Raw genomic sequence first — 22,565 nt, 5'->3', positions numbered from 1 at the left:
TCATCGCTGAGCCTGGAACCCCAGGTTTCAGCGGTGGCCGGGAGAGCTTTTGCACAATTAAAACTTGTGCACCAGTTGCGCCCGTACCTTGGGAAGTCTGATCTGGCCACAGTGGTCCACGCTCTTGTTACATCCCGAATAGACTACTGCAACGCGCTCTACGTGGGGTTGCCCTTGAAGACTGTTCGGAAACTTCAACTAGTCCAGCGAGCGGCAGCCAGATTGCTCACCGGAGCGACATACAGGGAGCACACCACCCGCTTGCTGTGTCAGCTCCACTGGCTGCCGGTTCAGTTCCGAGCCCAATTCAAGGTGCTGGTCTTGACCTATAAAACCCTGTACGGTTCCGGTCCAGCGTATCTGTCCGAACGTATCTCCCTCTACGTCCCACCACGGAATTTAAGATCATCTGTGGGGGCCCTGCTCTCGACTCCACCGCTTTCCCAAGCAAGGCTGGTGGGGACGAGGAGCAGGGCCTTCTCAGTGGTGGCCCCCCACCTGTGGAACTCACTCCCAGTGGATATCAGGGCATCGACATCACTCCTGTCCTTTAGGAGGAAGGCAAAGACGTGGCTGTGGGACCAGGCCTTTGGGCAATCTGCTAACTAGATAGGACAACCAGGCAATTAGGACCGGCAGGACTGATATATGTGGACTGATAAATGTGGAAGAAAACTCTGAACCATGAGATAGCGAACATTGACTGGCAATAAGGAAGAAGTGGTTTGTATCGGTTTGTATGAAATTTTATTGGTTTTATTGGTTTTAACGGGTTTAGATGCAATGTATTGTTGTTGTTTGCTAATTTGTGTTATTTTGCTTTATTGTTTATTATTGATGTATGCTATGGGCATCGAATTGTGCCTTGGATGTGTAAGCCGCCCTAGGTCCCCTTCGGGGTGAGAAGGGCGGGGTAAAAGTAAACCAAATAAATAATAATAATAAACAGAGGGGGCTTGAGAAGGTTGCTTCCTCCAACACTATTGGCTGTATTTCAGAGCTAGGAATTCATAAATCAATCTCCTTTTCTAATAAAACCTTGTGGAGGAAAAATCCATAAATTGAAGGCATATACAAGTCCTGACCTTAGTCCCTTTCCCCCCAAATGCTGTGTATTAGAATTTCCGTAGCATAAGGATAGAGGCCTTTTTGGGATGTCATTCCCAGAATCCCACTACATCCCAGCCTTCTCCTTCAATCTCCATTTCTTTTTATCCTTTTAATTTTCCTTTCTCAGAGGAGGAGGAAGAGGAGAACCTGGATGACCAGGATGAACAAGGGAACTTGAAGGGCTTCATTAACGACGATGACGACGAAGAAGAGGAGGAGGAGGAGGAGGGCAGTGACTCGGGGGACTCGGATGACGAAGTGGGGCGGAAAAAGCGGAAGCGCAGTAAGTGGCGGCGAACAGTGGGACGCCATTCAGGGAAGGGTGGGTCCTTCCTCTCCCCCTCTTCTCCATCTCAACAGCCTGACTTTACACCTCTCCGTAGATTTTGACGATCGCCTGGAGGACGATGACTTTGACCTCATCGAGGAGAACTTGGGCGTCAAAGTTAAACGGGTGAGTTGCGTTTCCTTAATCTTGAAGGGAGCACCTCCATCTTGAATTTAAATTCATTTAGCCTTTTCTGAATAGTCCCAAATGCCAGAGAAGAAATAATAATAATAATGATGATGATGAACATAGGAACACGGAATAACGGATGATGAGATTGGATTTTGATCCTACTGATGAGATGCTAATGATTTGTTATATTGATGCTTAACAGTTTATTATGCCACTGTTTTAACTGTCCCTTAAAGCACAAAAAACCTCCAAAAATGCATTATAATGCATGCGCAAAACCACATATATACACAAACACACATATATACACAAACACACACACACACACACACACACACATATATATATATATATATATATATATGTATATATATAATTTTTATATACCAGTCTTCTCGACCTCTGAAGAGGGACTCAGGACGGTTCACAACAAAAGATTCATAAACTATAGATTAAAAAACATCCCATCCCATAATACACTAATACATAAAGTAAAATAAAATACAATCATATCATTACATAAGGCCAAGTCGTCAGAATGAAATCGCAATTCATCACCATCCGTCCGTGTGGTCAAGAGTTATTGACTCAGTCATCAAATGCTAAATTCCAGAGCCAAGTTTTCACCAGTCAGGAGAGAAGGGGCAGTTCTAATCTCCAGAGGGAGAGAGTTCCAGAGCCGAGGGGCCACCACCGAGAAGGCCCTGTCCCTCGTCCCCACCAAACGCGATTGCGAGGGTGGTGGGACCGAGAGCAGGGCCCCTCCTCTCGGTCCCACCACCCTCGGTCCCACACACACAAAACACACATACACAGACTGGGCCACAGCAACACGTGGCAGGGGACAGCTAGTCTCAAATAAATCGATACGCGTCTCTCGGCAGCAAAAGTTCCGGCGGGTGCGGAAGATGTCAGACGATGAGGACGACGAAGAGGAGGATCCGGGAAAGGAGGAGCACGAGAAGGAGGCCATTGCCGAAGAGATCTTCCAGGACGGAGAAGGCGAGGAGGGGGCCGAACCTGCCGAAGGCCCCGTTGTGGCCCCGGAGGAAGACGAGGAGGAGGATGAAGATGAGTCTGGTATGTTTTGCTCATCAGTGTTAGCCCAGTTACCATCATTGGCCCTACAACCAACTCACACAATGTTGGCTTGTAAGTACATAAGCCTGCCTTCAACCCATCTTTCTCTCTCTGTGTTTTCTAGACATTGACGACTTCATTGTGGACGATGATGGGCAGCCCCTGAAGAAGCCCAAATGGAGGAAGAAGCTGCCTGGCTACACGGATGCGTAAGTCTGAGTTACTTGTTACTCTTCTTTGGCCAAGTTTCAGCCAACCTCTTCCAAATGGAACAGCTGTTTCTAGGTGAAGGATCGGATGTTGCCAGGTGAGGTGGCCCTCTGTGGTGTCACGGGGAATGAAAGGTGACATGTATGGTATGTCAGAAATATTAAAAATGAACTAGGTATTTTTAATTACAAAAGTGCGAGTCAAGCACTGAAAGAGTGAGTAGGCTGAAGCCTGTCAGAGTCCGTGGGCCAAAGCTAGTGTCATCCTGAGGAGTGTGAGGTAAACCTCTTTGTGAGAGAAGCCTCGTGTGAGAAAACCCCAGTGTGAAGGCTTCTGTGTGTAAAGCTGCTACAGTATGTGTTCGTTTATTTGTGTTATGGAAACCTTGTTTGTGTGAAAGAAGCGTTGTGTGAGAAGGCTCCAGTGTGAAGGCTGCTGCCTGTTAAGTTAGTGGGCCAAAGCTAGTGTCATCCTGAGGAGTGTGAGGCAAACCTCTGTGTGAAAGAAGCATTGTGTGAGAAGGCTCCAGTGTGAAGGCTGCTGTGCTCTTCGTCGTCCTCATCGTCTGACATCTTCCGCACCCGCCGGAACTTTTGCTGCCGAGAGACGCATATTGCTGTGTGTAAAGCTACTACAGTATGTGTTTGTTTATTTGTGTTATGGAAACCTTGTTGTTTGTGTGAAAGAAGCGTTGTGTGAGAAGGCTCCAGTGTGAAGGCTGCTTCCTGTTAAGAGTTAGTGGGCCAAAGCTAGTGTCATCCTGAGGAGTGTGAGGCAAACCTCTGTGTGAAAGAAGCATTATGTGAGAAGGCTCCAGTGTGTAGGCTGCTTCCTGTTAAGTGTTAGTGGGCCAAAGCTAGTGTCCTGAGGATTGTGAGGTAAACCTCAGTGTGAAAGGAGTGTTGCGTGAGAAGGTTCCAGTGTGAAGGCTGCTGCCTGTTAAAGAGTTAGTGGGCCAAAGCTAGTGTTGTCCTGAGGAGTGTGAGATAAACCTCTGTGTGAGAGAAGCCTTGTGTGAGAAAACTCCAGTGTGAAGACTGCTGTGCTCTTCGTCGTCCTCATCGTCTGACATCTTCTGCACCCGCCGGAACTTTTGCTGCCGAGAGACGCATATTGCGGTGTGTAAAGCTACTACAGTATGTGTTTGTTTATTTGTGTTATGGAAACCTTGTTGTTTGTGTGAAAGAAACGTTGTGTGAGAAGGCTCCAGTGTGAAGGCTGCTTCCTGTTAAGGGTTAGTGGGCCAAAGCTAGTGTCGTCTTGAGGAGTGTGAGGTAAACCTCAGTGTGAAGTCTCGTGTGAGAAAGCTCCAGTGTGAAGGCTTCTGCCTGTTAAGACTTAGTGGGCCAAAGCTAGTGTCGTCTTGAGGAATGTGAGGCAAACCTCTGTGTGAAAGAAGCATTGTGTGAGAAGGCTCCAGTGTGAAGGCTGCTGCCTGTTAAGAGTGAGTGGGCCAAAGCTAGTGTTGTCCTGAGGAGTGTGAGGTAAACCTCTGTGTGAGAGAAGCCTCGCGTGAGAAAGCTCCAATATGAAGGCTGCTGTGTGTTTACTATGTATTTGTTTATTTGTGTTATGGAAACCTTGTTTTTTGTAAATTGTGCTACCATATTATTTTGCTATGGAACAGGGGACATTGGTCTGTGTGTTTATGTTCTGTGTGTTTATGTTCTTTTTCTCACTTTGGGTGCTGGGTCACACTCCTGCTGATAAATTGCTCTGCTGTACATTTATGAGGTCTTCCATTAATAAGCTCACTTGCCCAACAAGGGTTATGGGCCCAGTGTATCCCAGTACAGATCAGTACAGACTTCAGGCTTAGGGTTCAGGCTTAATTTGCTCTTATGATCAGAACATGGAGACATCTGGATATCTACCATTTGTCTTATATAGCTGGAAATGGACTGGATTGACGTTACGGCTGATGATATTGCAATACTGTTTTATCGTTTTAACGAATGCTGTATTTACTGTTTTAATCATTGCTGTTTGTATTTAATTACTATTGTAATTCTTCTGTAGCGGCATCGTATCGCTACTAAATGTAAGCCGTCCTGAGTCCCACTTTGGGGGTACAGAAGAGATGGGATAGAAATACCAGAAATAAATAATAAATATATCCCTAAGTGGGAGAATAGGGTTGGACTGGATGGCCTTTGGGGGCCCCAATTCTAGGATTTTAAAGGTTAATGAAAACGAAAATATTGCAAGCTGACTGCAGGTGAAGAGTTTTACATTGAGCCGAATGCCCACATAGGAGTCTATCAAATGAATAAAAGATTGCCTCTTGTTTAGTACTTTGGGGGGGGGGGGGATTCTAGGGCCCCCCCCCAAAGGTTTTTACGTTTGGATTAGGGTTCAGGCTGCTTCTTCCTGTTAATCAGATCATTTTATTTATTTATTTATTTATTTATTTATTTATTTATCATGTCAGGCAACCAAACAGTTGTATTACATTTTTGACAGAACAAACAAACAAACATACAAAAGACACAGAGTTTGCAAGCTTGGTAGTTGATTAGATGTCCTTTGACCAGTCTCTGGCCCCTTGCAGTGTAGTTTCTCCAGAGGTGTAGGGCACAGACACCCCGTGATAATGCGTCATGTCTCATTAAGAGCCACACCCACTGTTTTAGTGTGGTGAGATGTGTTCCACACTGGGCATGCATACTCAGCAGCAGAGTAGCACAGAGCAAGGGCAGATGTCTTCACTGTGTCTGGTTGTGATCCCCAGGTTGTGCCAGTCAGTTTTCGTATGATATTGTTTCTAGCACCCACTTTTTGCTTGATGTTCAGGCAGTGCTTCTTGTAGGTCAGAGCACGGTCCAGAGTGACTCCCAGGTATTTGGGTGTGCTGCAATGCTCCAGAGGGATTCCTTCCCAGGCCATCCTCAGAGCTCGGGATGCTTCCCTGTTCTTGAGATGAAAGGCACATGTCTGTGTTTTAGATGGATTAGGGATCAGCTGGTTTTCCCTGTAATAGGCAGTAAGGGCACCCAGAGCTTCTGTTCAACCATCTCAAAGCTCCCTGCTTGAGCGGTGATGGCACGATCATCAGCATAGATGAAGCTCTCTGTCCCTTCCGGCAGTGGCTGGTCATTTGTGTAGATGTTGAACATGGATCAGATCATGGAGAGATATGATAAGTTTCTCTGCTGTGCATTGATGAGGAGGGTCTTTTGTTATTAAGCCCCCTCACCCAACGTATTAGGGCAAGGGAGGGAAGGAGGGAAGAGCCCCCAAGAGAGCTGTGTTGCCAAAGAGACATTGTGTGGTAGGGCCGGAGAAGGGAGAAAGTAGGCTTTCTCTTGGGTGTTCAACCGAAGAGCTTTGTAAGCCTGCCTGCCTGCCCTCAACCCACGCTCCTTTCTTTGTCCCAAATCGGGTCCCTCCAGAGCCCTCCAAGAGGCCCAGGATATCTTTGGCGTCGACTTTGACTACGATGAGTTTGAGAAGTACAACGAGTACGACGAGGAGATGGAGGACGAGTACGACTACGAGCCGGAAGAGGCCGAGGGTGAGACCCGGGCCCGGCCCAAGAAGACGGCCAAGAAGCGGGTCAGCCGGCGCAGCATCTTCGAGCTCTACGAGCCCAGCGAGCTGGAGAGCAGCCACCTCACCGACCAGGACAACGAGATCCGGGTGACGGACATGCCCGAGAGGTTCCAGGTGAGGCGCGGACCCTTTCCAAACGGTCAGGCCTTCAAACCTCCAGAGTTGTGGTGGAATGCATCAGTCCCTCTCTTGACCTTTCCTCCTCCCAGTTGCGCACGATCCCTGTGAAGAACGCCGAAGACGACGAGTTGGAAGAGGAAGCCGACTGGATCTACCGCAACGCCTTTGCCATGCCCACCATCTCCCTGCAGGTAATCCCAGGTTGACTTAAGATCCTGGTTTCTCCTGGAGACTTACTTGGGTTCCATCACAAGGCCCTCTATCCCAGGTTTTGTGCTTTAAACTGGATTGTATGAGTCCACACTGCCAGATAATCTGGGATAAACAGTTACTTTTTTGGACAATAGTTTCTGTGAGTATTTTCTAATATTATCTGTTTGCATGTCCGCTATGCCCTGCCTCATGCTCACAGGAAGAATTGTACATGAGGCAGGGCATTGTGGACAAGCATACATGAGTCTGCACTGCCAGATAATCTGGGATAAACAGAAAACTTAGGATCGGATCCTGGGATAAAAGGCCTGTCTGGAAGGGCCCTCAGAGGCACAGTGAAGTTGGCTTCCATTGCTCTGCCAGAGCTTGGGGAAAAGTTACTTTTTTGGACAATAGTTTCTGTGAATAATTTCTAATATTATCTGTTTGCATGTCCACTATGCCCTGCCTCATGCTCACAGGAAGAATTGTACTTAAGGCAGGGCATTGTGGACAAGCATACATGAGTCTGCACTGCCAGATAATCTGGGATAAACAGAAAACTTAGGATCGGATCCTGGGATAAAAGGCCTGTCTGGAAGGGCCCTCAGAGGCAGAGTGAAGATGGCTTCCATTGCTCCTCCAGGGCTTGGGGAAAAGTTACTTTTTTGGACAATAGTTTCTGTGAATATTTTCTAATATTATCTGTTTGCATGTCCACTATGCCCTGCCTCATGCTCACAGGAAGAATTGTACTTAAGGCAGGGCATTGTGGACAAGCATACATGAGTCCGCACTGCCAGATAATCTGGGATAAACAGAAAACCTGGGATCGGATCCTGGGATAAAGGGCCTGTCTGGAAGGGCCCTCAGAGGCAGAGTGAAGATGGCTTCCATTGCTCCTCCAGGGCTTGGGGAAAAGTTACTTTTTTGGACAATAGTTTCTGGGAATTTGATCTAATATCTGTATGCTTGTCCATTATGCCCTGCCTCATACACAGAGGAAGAATTGTACATGAGGCAGGGCATAGTGGACAAGCATACAGACAATGCCATTGCTGTTGCCTGTTTTTGGTCAAAAGATATTTAGCCATGTGCAATCTACACAAGATAAATAAGATAAATAACTAATTAACTGCAGTTTTAAGGCAGCCTGGGCCTGAAGGCCTGGAGATCCCAAAATGGATTCTGGGGAAATCCACTGTCCCACAAATGGATCTCTATGTGCTTAGATTGTTTCTATCTTCATGAGATGTGTTTTGTTGTTTACTTTTTCGGCATTGAATTTTTGCCAGATTTGTAAGCCGCCTTGAGTCCCCTCCGGGGTGGAGAAAGGCAGGGTAGAAATGAAGTAAGTAAGTAAATAAATAAATACTGGATTTGCCCCCGCTTCCTTTCCTCATTGTTCTGTCCGGCTCTGGCCATTGCAGGAGAGCTTGGAGTACTTGGACCGGGGCCAGGCCAGCAGCAGCTTCAGCCGCAAGGGACCCAGCACCATCCAGAAGATCAAGGAGGCCCTCAACTTCATGCGCAACCAACACTTTGAGGTGAGAGAGAAGGCCAGGGGACTCCAGGGGACACCCACACGGACAGGTTGAATCACAGATTTTAAGCTTCCACTTCATGCCTAGTATTTTTGTGTGTGTGTGTATTTTTGTGGAAATATATTTTAATATTAATGTGTGTATTCTACTGAGAATTTTTCAATAATTATGTGGTTTAGCAATGTTGCAACCTGCCTCGAGCTGTGAGGCAGGTTACAACATTGTGTAATAATAATAACAACAACAACAATTATTCATTTATTTCAGTACTCTGACAAAACTTTCAAAATTTAAGTATTATTTCATTATTGGTGATTATTGGTGATTTTTATGACAGAACCAATCAGGAACTGCCATTTATAATGAAATTTTGAGAGTTTTGTTAGAGTTCTGAAATTTTCATCACCAGAACTTTAGTTTTGTAAGTACTTTAGAACCATTTAGAACCATGCATCGCCCAGGCCTAGATAGTAAATAATAATAATAATAATAATAATAATAATAATAATTTAGTGTGTATTTCCGCATTGAGTCGCCTGCCAAGGGCTGAAAAATGCGGTATAAAAATGAAGTAAATAAAATAAATAAATTTCAAAGCGGACACATTTTTGTGGATTCTGGATGCACCCCAAATAGCTTCTAATTCCACATGATGTTGACTTCCTCGCCGGTATTCAGTGCTTCTCCCTCTTTCCCCCTTTTTTTCGCCTCAGGTTCCCTTCATCGCCTTCTACAGGAAGGAATATGTGGAGCCGGAGCTGCACATCAATGACTTGTGGCGGGTCTGGCAGTGGGACGAAAAGGTGAGCCGCCAACCTGGACTTGAATATTTATTTATTTACAAATATACAGGTACTTCCTCCTGAACGGGAGATGGTGGCGGGATTTAAATAAAGTTTATTACTTATTGTTATTATTATTATGTGTGTGTGTGTATATATATATAGGTGTGTGTGTGTATATATATATATATATTTATGCACACACACACACACACACACACAAATATACAGGTACTTCCTCCTGAACGGGAGATGGTGGCGGGGTTTAAATAAAGTTTATTACTTATTATTATTATTATTATTATTATGTGTGTGTATATATATATATTTATGTGTGTATATATACACACATACATATATGCACGCACACACATCTCCTCCTGAACGGGAGATGGTGGCGGGGTATAAATAAAGATTATTATTATTATTATTATTATTATTATTATTATTATTAATGTGTGTGTATGTGTTTGTATATATATGTGTGTGTGTGTGTATATATATATATATATATATTTATGTGTGTGTATATACACAAATACATATATGCACACACACACACAAATATACAGGAGATTCCACCTGAACGGGAGATGGTGGCGGGGTATAAATAAAGTTTATTATTATTATTGTGTGTGTGTGTAATATTTTGATAGTGTATGTTTTCTGTAATTGATTATGTTGTTGTTTATGTTCTGATTTTATTTTGTTGCTGTGTTGTTGGGCTTGGCCATGTAAGCTGCCCCGAGTCCCCGCTGGGGAGATGGTGGCGGAGTACAAATAAAGTTTATTACTATTATTATTACTATTTTTTATAAACATCATGTATTATTTATTACTATTTCAAGCATTTATATCCCTTTTTAAAAAACATTTTATTGAAGGTATATACAAAGATTACAGGGAAAGTGGGGGAATATTTTCAAGAGGAATAGAAAAGTAGGGAATTGTAAGAAAAGAGAAAAAAATTAAGAATAAAAAAATGTTGTTGACTTCCGCTCTTCCTTCTTCAGCTGTTCAATTCTTTTGTATTCTATTTGTTTTAATTTCTTCTCACTATAATTAAGTGTCCACAAAACAATTATTTTCCTTTATTACTTCTATCAATCTTCCTAATTGTTAATTCAGTTCTCAGTTTTCATATAGTCCTCAAGTGCCTTCCAGATTGTTCTTTTCATACCTTTCCCGTTATTTTGTCGTAACCAAAAAGTAAGTTAATCCATCTCTTTGATTTCTAGTATTTTATCTAGCCATTGTGTCTTTGTAGGTATATTTTCTTCTTTCCAGTTTTTAGCGAAGATTATTCTCGCAGCAGTTGAGAGATATATAAATAATTATTACTATTATTATTATTATTAGCACCTTCTTGCAGGCCCTAAGTGACCGTTTCTCTCTCTCCTTCCTCGCAGTGGACTCAGCTGAAGATCCGGAAGCAAAACCTGACCCGCCTCTTTGAGAAAATGCAGGCCTACCAGTACGAGCAGATCTCGGCCGACCCGGACAAGCCTTTAGCCGACGGCATCAGAGCCTTGGATACGACCGACATGGAGAGGTGCGCTCGGCTGCTTTGCCTGGCTGGAACTCTGCAGCAATTCAATCCAAAGCTGCCTCTGTTGTGTCTCCTGGACTCAGGATCCTCTTGTTGTTGTTATTATTATTATTATTATTATTATTATTCTCCTCTTCTTTCAGGCTGAAGGATGTCCAGTCTATGGACGAGCTGAAGGACGTCTACAACCACTTCCTGCTCTACTACGGCCGGGACATCCCCAGGATGCAGAACGCGGCCAAGGCCAGCCGCAAGAAGCAGAAGCGCCTCCGGGAAGACGGCGAGGAGGAGGAAGGTCTGCCTCGTGGAAACGTTTCCCCCTTCCCCATTGCCCTTATCCTTCCACTCTTCTCACCTCTGCCCTTCATCCTGAGAGGAAAGCTCTCTCACCTTTGTCTGGGGGGTTTATGAAGGTCTATCTAATGGCCACCCCACCCCCTCCGCAAGGCCAAAGGCAAAGAAAAGGATGCAAGTTGGACTTGCCCTTCATAGTTGTACTACTGGCCAAAAAAAATCTGTTCTGGGCCTTTGTAGCCTTTTTCCCAGCCTCAAGATTCCGTAATAGTGGACTATTGCAATGCGCTCTATGTGGGGCTGCCCTTGAAGACGGCCCGGAAGTACAGGCTCTTTACTGGAGCAAACTATAGGGAGCATACCACACCCCTATTAAAACAGCTTCATTGGCTGCCGACAAGTTGCCGAGCCAAATTCAATGTGCAGGTCATAAAACCCTAAACAGTTTGGCCCCTGCCTTTCTCCACGATCGCATCTCCTTCTAAGAAGCGGCGTGAGCTCTAAGATCTTCCGGGGAGGCCCTCCTCTCGGTCCCACTACTGTCTCAAGCGCAGTTGGTGGGGTGTTTTGTCCAGTGAAGGCTTATAATAATAATAATAATAATAATAATAATAATAATAATAATACTTTATTTGTACCCCACTACCATCTCCCCAAGGGACTCGGTGTGGCTTACGTGAGGCCAAGCCCACAGCACATCAATAAACGAAGGCAATAACGAATAGTCAATACAAAACAGTTAAAGTAAACTCAAAAACAGAAAAATACACAATAAGCAATAAACAATAGCAATAACATACAGCATTTAAAACCAAATTGCCGGCCCAGATGTAATAATTAAAATTTAAAATGCTGGGCATGAACAAGGTAGGATAAATTGAGGGCGCGCAGACAATCCTAAGTCAATATTAAACTGTGTTTGAGGGCATATTGCTAAGACTTTTCCTTATTCTGGGAAGGCACACTAGAACAACCACATTTTCAGGCTCCTCCTAAAGACTGCTAGGGTTGGGGCATGTCTGATGTCCTTAGGAAGTGAATTCCAGAGTCGAGGGGCCACCACCGAGAAGGCCCTCTCCCTCGTTTATTTGTTTATTTATTTGGGGGTGCTTCTACCCCGCACTTCTCACCCCCTAGCGGGGACTCAGGGCGGCTTACAAAAGGCACAATTCGATGCCTAACAATTACAAAGTACAATACAATATACAATACACAAATTTACCATATAGTATCACAGTTATAATTAATTAAAACAATCAAACAGTATACTAGCAGCAATAAAAACATCTTGTGGTCAATGTTCACCAAATCCAAGTCCGTAAACCATTTAGCATCATCATTGTCCTTTCCTACTCTGGTCATTATTGGTTGTCCTTGTCCATCTGCCAGCTTACCCGAAGGCCTGGTCCCACATCCAGGTCTTTAGCTTCCTTCTGAAGGAGAGGAGGGATGTTGATGTCCTAATTTCCCCGGGGAGCGCATTCCACAGGCGAGGGGCCACCAATCGTGCCTGTGAGGGACGTGGGAGCGTGAGCAGGGTCTCTCCAGATGATCGAAGAGATCGTGTGGGTTCGTACACAGAAATGCGCCTTCCTCCCTTGGTGGGTTTCTGAGTGTCCCCTCTTTTTTTCTCCAGTGGAGGGAGAGGAAGCCGAAGAGGAGGAGCAGAAGGCTCCGGAGCTGAAGCAGGCCTCCCGCCGGGACATGTACACCATCTGCCAGGCCGCCGGTCTCGGTGAGCCCCCTCCTCTCCTCCCCGTCCCCCGCTGCCCGCCTCCTTCCTCCGCTCCTTCTCATGGCTTTGCCTTCTTGGCTTCCAGATGGTCTGGCAAAGAAGTTTGGCCTGACGCCCGAACAGTTTGGGGAGAACCTGCGGGACAGTTACCAGCGCCACGAGACGGAGCAGTTCCCGGCCGAGCCCTTGGAGCTGGCAAAGGATTACGTCTGCAGGTGAAGAGGGCGCCACCGGGCACTTAATTCTTTTCAAGTCAAACAGATACTCGTCCCTTGGCTCACCTTTGCTCCTCCGCCCTTTGCAGCCAGTTCCCCACCCCGGAGGCCGTCCTGGAAGGGGCCTGCTACATGGTGGCCCTCCAAATCGCCCGCGAGCCCCTCGTCCGGCAAGTCTTGCGCCAGACCTTCCAGGAGCGGGCCAAGATCAACGTCTGCCCAACCAAGAAAGGCAAGAAGGTAAAGCCCAATCTTTTTAGGGCAGACCCCAGTGTGAAGGCTGCTGCCTCTTAAGAGCCAAAGCTAGTGTCGTCCTGAGGATTGTGAGATAAACCTCAGTGTGAAAGAAGCGTTGCATAGGAAGCCTCCAGTGTGAAGGCTGCTGCCTGATAAGAGTGAGTGGGCCAAAGCTAGTGTCGTCCTGAGGAGTGTGAGGTAAACCTCGGTGTGAAAGAAGTGTTGCGTGAGAAGGCTCCAGTGTGAAGGCTGCTGCCTGTTAAGAGTTAGTGGGCCAAAGCTAGTGTCGTCCTGAGTATTGTGAGATAAACCTCAGTGTGAAAGAAGTGTTGCGTGAGAGGGCTCCAGTGTGAAGGCTGCTGCCTGTTTAGTGCCAAAGCTAGTGTCGTCCTGAGGGTTGTGAGGTAAACCTCAGTATGAGAGAAGCATTGTGTGAGAAGGCTCTAGTGTGAAGGCTGCTGCCTGTTAAGAGTTAGTGGGCCAAAGCTAGTGTCGTCCTGAGGGAGTGTGAGGTAAACCTCAGTGTGAGAGAAGCCTTGTGTGAGAAGGCACCAGTGTGAAGGCTGCTGCCTGTTAAGAGTGAGTGGGCCAAAGCTAGTGTCGTCCTGAGGGGTTGTGAGGTAAACCTCAGTGTGAAAGAAGCGTTGCGTGAGAAGGCTCCAGTGTGAAGGCTGCTGCCTGTTAAGAGTTAGTGGGCCAAAGCTAGTGTCGTCCTGAGGAGAGCGAGGTAAACCTCAGTGGGAAAGAAGTGTTGCATGAAAAGGCGCCAGTGTTAAGGCTGCTGTGTGTGTAAAGCTACTATGTATTTGTTTATTTGTGTTATGGAATCCTTGTTTTTTGTAAATTGTGCAACCATATTATTTTGGATTGTGAGATAAACCTCAGTGTGAGAGAAGCGCTACATGAGAAGGCTCCAGTGTGAAGGTTGCTGCCTGTTAAGAGTGAGTGGGCCAAAGCTAGCGTCGTCCTGAGGATTGTGAGATAAACCTCAGTGTGAAAGAAGCGTTGTGTGAGAAGGCGCCAGTGTAAAGGCTGCTGTGTGTGTAAAGCTACTATGTATTTGTTTATTTGTGTTATGGAAACCTTGTTTTTTGTAAATTGTGCAACCATATTATTTTGGATTGTGAGATAAACCTCAGTGTGAAAGAAGCGTTGCGTGAGAAGGCTCCAGGGTGAAGGCTGCTGCCTGTTAAGAGTGAGTGGGCCAAAGCTAGTGTCGTCCTGAGGAGGGCGAGGTAAACCTCAGTGTGAGAGAAGCCTTGTGTGAGAAGGCACCAGTGTGAAGGCTGCTGCCTGTTAAGAGTGAGTGGGCCAAAGCTAGTGTCGTCCTGAGGAAGTGTGAGGTAAACCTCACTGTGAGAGAAGCCTTGTGTGAGAAGGCCCCAGTGTGAAGGCTGCTGCCTGTTAAGAGTGAGTGGGCCAAAGCTAGTGTCATCCTGAAGAGTGTGGCAAAACCCCGACACGCCCGCATTTGAATACTGGTGAGTTTGAGGTTGGATTGATTTTGCAATATAGAAGTTGTAATTGCTGGGATTTGTAGTTCACTTTCAATTGAAGTGCATTCTGAATTCCACCAATGATGGAAATGAACCAAACTTGCCACCCAGAACTCCCACGGCCAAAAGAAAATACCAGAAGGGTTTGGTGGGCATTGACCTTGAGTTTGGGAGTTGTAGTTCATCTGCATCCAGAACTCGAACAATGATGGATCTGGACCAAACTTGACATAGATACTCAATATGCCCAAACGTGAACACTGGTGGAGTTTGGGGGAAATAGATCTAAGCATTTGGGAGTTGTAGTTGCTGGGATTTATAGTTCACCTACAATCAGAGAGCATTCTGAACTCCACCAACAATGGAATTCAACCAAACTTGGCTCACAGAACTCCCACGACCAAAAGAAAATACCGGAAGGGTTTGGTGAGCATTGATCTTGAGTTTGGGAGTTGTAATTCACCTACATCCCAAATTCAAACAATGATGGATCTGGACCAAACTTGGCACAAATACTCAATATGCCGAAATGTGAACACTGGTGGTTTGGGGGAAAATACACCTTGACATTTGGGAGTTGTAGTTGCTGGGATTTATAGTTCACTTCCAATCCGAGAGCATTCTGAACCTCACCAGTGATAGAATTGGGCCAAACCTCCCAAACAGAACCCCCACGACAACAGAAAATATTGTATTTTCTGATGGTCTTTGGTGACCCCTCCCTCGCGGCCCCCCAGGTTGAGAAACACTGAAGTAGAACAGACATGGAGTGATATTTTCCCTCTTTGCCACCCATTACAGCACACACTCTCCCACAGATTTTCTTAAACTTTAAAAGTAAAACCCAAGATTCTAACGCTGTTGGTGTCTTCTCCCGACCCTAGGACATCGACGAGGCCCATTACGCCTATTCCTTCAAGTACCTGAAGAACAAGCCGGTCAAGGAGCTGCGGGATGACCAGTTCCTGAAGATCTGCTTGGCCAAAGACGAGGGCCTCCTCGCCATCGACATCTGCATCGACATGAAGGGCGTGGAAGGGTGCGTTCTTCTGACTCCTTGGTCAATATTGTTCTAGGCCGTTCTTCTGCCGCGATGGGGTCCTCACTCTCCCCTCCTTTCCCAGCTACGGCAGTGACCAGACCTACTTTGAGGAGATCAAGCAGTTCTACTACCGGGACGAGTTCAGCCACCAGGTCCAGGAGTGGAACCGGCAGCGGACGCTGGCCATCGAACGGGCCCTCAACCAGTTCCTCTACCTGCAGATGGCCAAGGAGCTCAAGAACAAGCTGCTGGTGGAGGCCAAGGAGTTCGTCATCAAGGTGCGTGCCCGCCTCGGGCCACGACTGGGCCCAGGCCACCCTCTCTTTCCCAGGTTGGGTTGCGCTCGGAGCACCTCAGGAGGCCTCTCCCTTCAACAGGGAGCCTCATCACAAGCCATACAGGGGTCTCTCTGAAACCCACCCCTAGCACTCTATTTGAGATCTGCCCCCTGGCCTGAGGAAGGTTGTTTTGAGTTCATTATAATATATAGCATTATATTATTACAGGTGAATATTATTATATATATTGTAATATATATTATTACAACTTATTATTATTATTAAAATTACAGTTAAGATATAATACTGTAATATGTCTTCATATATATTTCTCTATCGTGGTCAACTGTGAATCGCACATATGGTATTTTCTGCGCCTCATGTGAGAGAGAGGTAGAGAAGGAAAGAAGAAAAGGGAAGGAGGGAAAGAAGGAGAGAAAGAGGGAGGGAACAACGTGTGGCGGGCACAGCTAGTAGATAGATAGATAGATAGATAGATAGATAGATAGATAGATAGATAGAGGTTGCTATCTATCTAGCTACCTCTATCTATCTATCTATCTATCTACTAGCTGTGCCCGCCACACGTTGCTGTGGCCAACCTTCCCTCCCTCTTTCTCTCCTTCTTTCCCTCCTTTCTCTCCTTCTTTCCCTCCTTCCCTTTTTTTATTTCCTTCTCTACCTCTTTCCTTCCTTCCCTTTCTCTTTCTTCCTTCCTTTGCTTTTTGCTTTTGTTTTTCCTTCCTTCCCTCCCTCTTTCTCTTTCTCTTCTTCCTTCGCTCCCTCTTTCCTTCCTTTCCTTTTTTTCTTTCCTTCTCTCCTTCCTTCTTTCTCTACCCATTTTTTCCATCCCTCTTCCTTCTCTCCCTCTTTCTTTCCTCCTTTCCTTTGCTCTTTGCTTCCATCCCTCCTTCTCTCTTTCCTTCTTTCTTTCCTGTCCTCTTTCTCTCCTTTCTTCTCTCCCTTTCCCCTTCCTTCCCTTCTCTCCCTCTTGCCTGGGCACCGGCAGGAAGGCAGCCTTGCTGTAGCCCTCAGCCTTGCTGGGCTGGGTGTGGGGCAGGTGGGGGTGCTTTCTGAGGCACGCCTCGCTCACCCAGCGCCGCCCCTTCTTTCTGCCATGGCTGCGGGGCGCCTTCCCTGTTTGGCGGGTGGGCACGCAGGCAGGGTCATATGGAAGGCGCCCTGCGGCTGAGGCAGAAAGAAGGGGCCAATGTGGGTGAGCAAGGCCCACCTCAAAAAATGCCTCCCCCCCCCCCCGCCGGGCCCAGCAAGGCTGAGGGCTGCAGAACTCCTTTCTCGTCAACACCCAGGCAAGGGAAGATGAAGCCTGGCGAGCAGCGCCCACACATAGCAGCCACCCGAATACATATTATATATTATATCCAGGGGGGAAAGGAGGAGGAGAGATCTGTGTTTGGGGGGGGGGGGGACAAACACAGAAGAAGGAGACTGGAAGGGAGGGAAGGAAGGAGGGCTCACGCATGGAAAGGGACTCCATGGCAAGGCTCCTCTTCCCTCAGAACGGTTGGTGCATAAGTCTTCTTGCACGCTGGGGAGAGGGCCTTTTGCGCATGCTCTGTTAGGTATTTTTTTTTGGGGGGGGGGTGATATTAAAGTCATTTCCCCTTCATTTTTAAAGATTTGTTTTGTTTGGAAGACATAGATCGGAGTAGAATGTGTTTTGCTGCCCAGTTTGGTGCCAATTCTTCCAGGGGTTTTTGAGTTCCGTTAATCCCAGAAACGAACATTACATTTTTATTTATATAGATCAGGGGTCCTCAAACTTTTTGAACAGAAGGGCCAGGCCACAGTCTCTCAAACTGTTGGAGGGCCAGATTATAATTTGAAAGATATATATGGATGAACTCTTATGCACACTCCACATATCTTAATTGTAGTGCAAAAAACCACTTAAAAACAATACAATAATTAAAATGAAGAACAATTTGAACAAATATCAATGTATTATTATTTCAATGGGAAGTGTGGGCCTGCTTTTGGCTGATGAGATAAGGTTGTTGTTGTTGTTGTGCTTTCAAGTCGTTTCAGACTTAGGTTGACCCTGAGCGAGGGCTGGGTAAATGACCTTGGAGGGCCGTATCCGGCCCCCAGACCTTAGTTTGAGGACCCCTGGTCTAGATGTATATGTATATATAAATAATATAAGCAAGATATAATATTGTAATATGTATTCAAATGTATCAATTTATATATGTATAATTTATATAATATATAATATAATTTATTCAATATGTATGCAAATTATATCAATTAAGATATAATATTGTAATATGTATTCAAATATATGTACACACACATACACATAACAGTACTATTGTTTCTCAATAGTACTGTAAGTTGCTCCTGACACGAAAAAAAGTTATTTACAATTAATATTGTAATATGTATTCACACACACACACACATATATAAGCAAGATATAATATTATAATATGTATTCTAATTATCAGTTCATATAATATATAACGGCGCTCCATACAGTCATGCCAGCCACATGACCTTGGAGGTGTCTATGGACAATGCCGGCTCCTTGGCTTAGAAATGGAGATGAGCAGCAGAGTCCCAGAGTTGGACACGACTGGGCTTCATGTCAGGGGAAAACCTTTACTTATTGATTTATGTAATATATAATATATTATATAATATGTATTCAAATTATATCAATTAAGATATAATATTGTAATATGTATTCAAATATATCAATTTATATTATATATAATATAATTTATATAGTATATAACATAATGTATATAATATGTATACGAAAAAAGTTGTTTACTATTATAATTTTACTATATTATAAGCTAATCCATAGTTATTAGATTTGTTCATTTCGGCTGAGCCTGAAAATGTGTGGGTAGCTGGATAGCCGTTAATGTAGTATATTAAATATAGTAAAATTATATTAAATATATTACAATCGTGTGTGTGTGTGTGTGTGTATATATATAATTTATTTATTGATTTGCTGTATTTGTATACCGCCTTTCTCAGCCCGTAGGCGGCTCAAGGCATTTAATGGCAAAATTCAATGTTTACAATGTCATAAATACAATTTAAAAAACATAACATATAATAAAACCTAAAGAAATCAATAAAATATAAATTCATCGTGTCTTTTAAAATTAATATAAATATATTAAAATAATTTTAATTAATGCATTATATTAAATATAGTAAAATTATATTAAATATATTAAAATTGAATTATTTATTTGCTGTATTTGTATACGGCCTTTCTCAGCCCGTAGGCGACTCAAGGCGGTTAATGGCAAAATTCAGTGTTTACAATGTCATAAATACAATTAAAAACATAACATATAATAAAAACTAAAGAAATCAATAAAATATAAATTCATAGTGTCTTTTTTTAATTAATATATATGCTTGCTTTGTAAACTTTGGTTGTTGATGCATATATCTATGGCTACCTGTATTTGTATTTTATTTTAAGAGGACTAGATGTATGTTGTGTCTGCACTGTCTGTTTTTGATAAGGCCAACTGTCTAATCAATAAAAATGGTTGTAATTAATATATATGTATTAAAATTAAATTTTAATTAATTTATTATATTAAATATTTTAAGAAGGCTAGATGTATGTTGTATGTTGTGTCTGCACTGTCTGTTTTTGATAAGGCCAACTGGCTAATCAATAAAAAATGTTGTAGTAATTAATATATAGGTATTAAAATTAAATTTTAATTAATTTATTATATTAAATATTTTAAGAAGGCTAGATGTATGTTGTATGTTGTGTCTGCACTGTCTGTTTTTGATAAGGCCAACTGGCTAATCAATAAAAATGGTTGTAATTAATATATATGTATTAAAATAAAATTTTAATTAATTTATTATATTAAATATATTAAAATTACATTACAATTAAAATATTTCAAGTGTGTGTATGTATATGTGTGTGTGTGTGTGTGTGTATATATATATATATATATATATATAGTATTTAATAACATACTACAAAATCATAAATCCCACAGGTAATGAAACCCCATGAAAAATTATTGGTATGTGTAATTCAGTCAATCTCTCTCAAAATAGACCAATATTCCTCCTCTTTTCTCTCTTTTGGGTTTTTTTCTCTTCTCCTCTCTCAGTCTTGCAGCAGGAAGCTCTACAACTGGCTCAAGGTGGCTCCCTACCGCCCGGACCAGCAGGTCGAAGAGGACGACGACTTCATGGACGAGAACCAAGGGAAGGGCATCCGCGTGCTGGGCATTGCCTTCTCCTCGGCCAGGTAGGCCCAAAGTGACCGCTCCGGCCAGCCCACCTTTCGGACCCTCTGTTGGCGCCCCTCTTCTGACTGATTCCCCCCCCCCCCTGTTGACAGGGACCACCCTGTCTTTTGCGCTCTGGTCAACGGGGAAGGAGAAGTGACCGACTTCCTCCGCCTGCCGCACTTCACCAAGCGCCGGAATGCCTGGCGGGAGGACGACCGGGAGAAGAAGGTGAAAACAATGAAACCCTATTCTTTCCTCCCCCCATCGACCCACTTAGGGGTTTCTCCAAGCGGTTGCTGATTTATGGTGATTCTGCGGCGACCCTACTATGAGGGAACTTGCCCAAAGAGCAGAGATTCGAACCCCAACTCAATAGATCATGAACTGCATCCAAATTTGGGGTTGCCAAGGCCTTCCCTTGAGGCTGAGAGAGTGTGATTTGAACCCCAGTCAAGTAGGCATGGGCAATCCATGGTTCTAAAGTACTTACAAAACTAGATGGCGATGGTGCTTTGCTTCTAAAGTTTTGCTAAAGTTCTGGTGGTGAAAATTTCAGAACTCTAACAAAACTTTCCAAATTTCATTATTATTTCGTTATTGGCAATTTTTTATGACAGAACCAATTGGGAACTGCCATTTAGAATAAAATTTTGAAAGTTTTGCTAGAGTTTTGAAAGCTAGGGGGTGCTGGCGCTTCACTTCTAAAGTGTTGCTAAAGTTCTGGTGGTGAAAATTTCAGAACTCTAACAAAACTTTCCAAATTTCATTATTATTTCGTTATTGGCAATTTTTTATGACAGAACCAATTGGGAACTGCCATTTAGAATAAAATTTTGAAAGTTTTGCTAGAGTTTTGAAAGCTAGGGGGTGCTGGCGCTTCACTTCTAAAGTGTTGCTAAAGTTCTGGTGGTGAAAATTTCAGAACTCTAACAAAACTTTCCAAATTTCATTATTACTTCGTTATTGGCGTTTTTTTTAATGACAGAACCAATTGGGAACTGCCATTTAGAACGAAGTTTTGAAAGTTTTGCTAGAGTTTTGAAAACTAGGGGGTGCTGGCGCTTCACTTCTAAAGTGTTGCTAAAGTTCTGGTGGTGAAAATTTCAGAACTCTTAACAAAACTTTCCAAATTTCATTATCACTTCGTTATTGGCGATTTTTTAATGACAGAACCAATTAGGAACTGCCATTTAGAACGAAATTTTGAAAGTTTTGCTAGAGTTCTGAAAAGTAGGGGGCGCTGGCGCTTTGCTTCTAAAGTGTTGTTAAAGTTCTGGTGGTGAAAATTTCAGAACTCTAACAAAACTTTCCAAATTTCATTATTACTTCGTTATTGGCAATTTTTTCTGACAGAACCAATTGGGAACTGCCATTTAGAATAAAATTTTGAAAGTTTTGCTAGAGTTTTCAAAACTAGGGGGTGCTGGCGCTTCGCTTCTAAAGTGTTGCTAAAGTTCTGGTGGTGAAAATTTCAGAACTCTAACAAAACTTTCCAAATTTCGTTCTAAACGGCAGTTCCCAATTGGTTGTCATAAAATATCGCCAATAACGAAGTAATAATGAAATTTAGAAAGTTTTGTTAGAGTTCTGAAATTTTCACCACCAGAACTTTAGCAATACTTTAGAAGCAAAGCACCAGTGCCCGCTAGTTTTGTAGTACTGTATATATTTGACTATAAACCTAGTTTTTCAGCCCCTTTTTTAGGCTGAAAAATCTCCCCTCGGGGACTCTGTTATTAGTATTATTTTTGTTGCATTTATTATGTTGCTCTTTATTATTATTATTATTATTATTGTTATTACACCTATTATTTTACTGTATTTATTGTTATTATTACATTTATTATTTTACTATATTATTACTGTTATTACATTTCCATTATTTTACTCTATTATTATTTTATTACATTTTTATTTCACTCAATTTATTATTATTATTATTATTATTATTATTATTATTACAGTTATTATTTTACTCTATTATTACTGTTACTACTTTTCCATTATTTTACTCTATTATTATTTTTATTACATTTATTATTTCACTCAATTTATTATTATTATTATTATTATTATTATTACAGTTACTATTTTACTCTATTATTACTGTTACTACATTTCCATTATTTTACTCTATTATTATTTTTATTACATTTATTATTTTACTCTATTATTATTGGAAGGCAATGTAAGCACATTTACATCGAAGAAGGTCAGAATAATGGTTCAATCAGAGTTGGACAGATTTATCTTAAATTACAATTTTATGTAAATATCTTTGAATATTTATTCTACTGATGCCTCAATTAATATTATTTTATTGGTATCTATTTCTATTTTGAAACTGACCAGTAGCTGCTGCATTTCTCACCCTCGGCTTAGACTCGAGTCAGTACATTTCCCCAGTTTT

The 22,565-nt window shown here is 43.2% G+C and overlaps 1 protein-coding gene across 2 annotated transcripts in view; it reads left to right on the top strand.

Moving 5' to 3' along the window:
• The window catches only part of SUPT6H (SPT6 homolog, histone chaperone and transcription elongation factor), a 54,852-nt gene that overhangs the window by 8,506 nt on the left and 23,781 nt on the right, over positions 1-22,565 (top strand). For both annotated transcript variants that reach the window (XM_060756661.2, XM_060756660.2), the window contains exons 3-19: positions 1,238-1,393; positions 1,494-1,564; positions 2,455-2,650; positions 2,775-2,859; positions 6,253-6,526; positions 6,622-6,723; positions 8,155-8,271; positions 8,982-9,071; positions 10,460-10,602; positions 10,743-10,894; positions 12,530-12,628; positions 12,714-12,843; positions 12,933-13,083; positions 15,461-15,615; positions 15,701-15,896; positions 20,033-20,172; positions 20,266-20,383. In XM_060756661.2, coding sequence (XP_060612644.2) covers positions 1,238-1,393; positions 1,494-1,564; positions 2,455-2,650; positions 2,775-2,859; positions 6,253-6,526; positions 6,622-6,723; positions 8,155-8,271; positions 8,982-9,071; positions 10,460-10,602; positions 10,743-10,894; positions 12,530-12,628; positions 12,714-12,843; positions 12,933-13,083; positions 15,461-15,615; positions 15,701-15,896; positions 20,033-20,172; positions 20,266-20,383 — 2,375 coding nt within the window. The remainder of the gene's footprint in view (positions 1-1,237; positions 1,394-1,493; positions 1,565-2,454; positions 2,651-2,774; positions 2,860-6,252; positions 6,527-6,621; positions 6,724-8,154; positions 8,272-8,981; positions 9,072-10,459; positions 10,603-10,742; positions 10,895-12,529; positions 12,629-12,713; positions 12,844-12,932; positions 13,084-15,460; positions 15,616-15,700; positions 15,897-20,032; positions 20,173-20,265; positions 20,384-22,565) is intronic.

Source organism: Anolis sagrei, chromosome 11 (genome assembly GCF_037176765.1).
Source record: "Anolis sagrei isolate rAnoSag1 chromosome 11, rAnoSag1.mat, whole genome shotgun sequence".
Taxonomy (NCBI): Eukaryota; Metazoa; Chordata; class Lepidosauria; order Squamata; family Dactyloidae; genus Anolis; species Anolis sagrei.
Note: the sequence above shows the minus strand (reverse complement) of the source record. Positions and strands in the feature narration are given on the sequence as shown.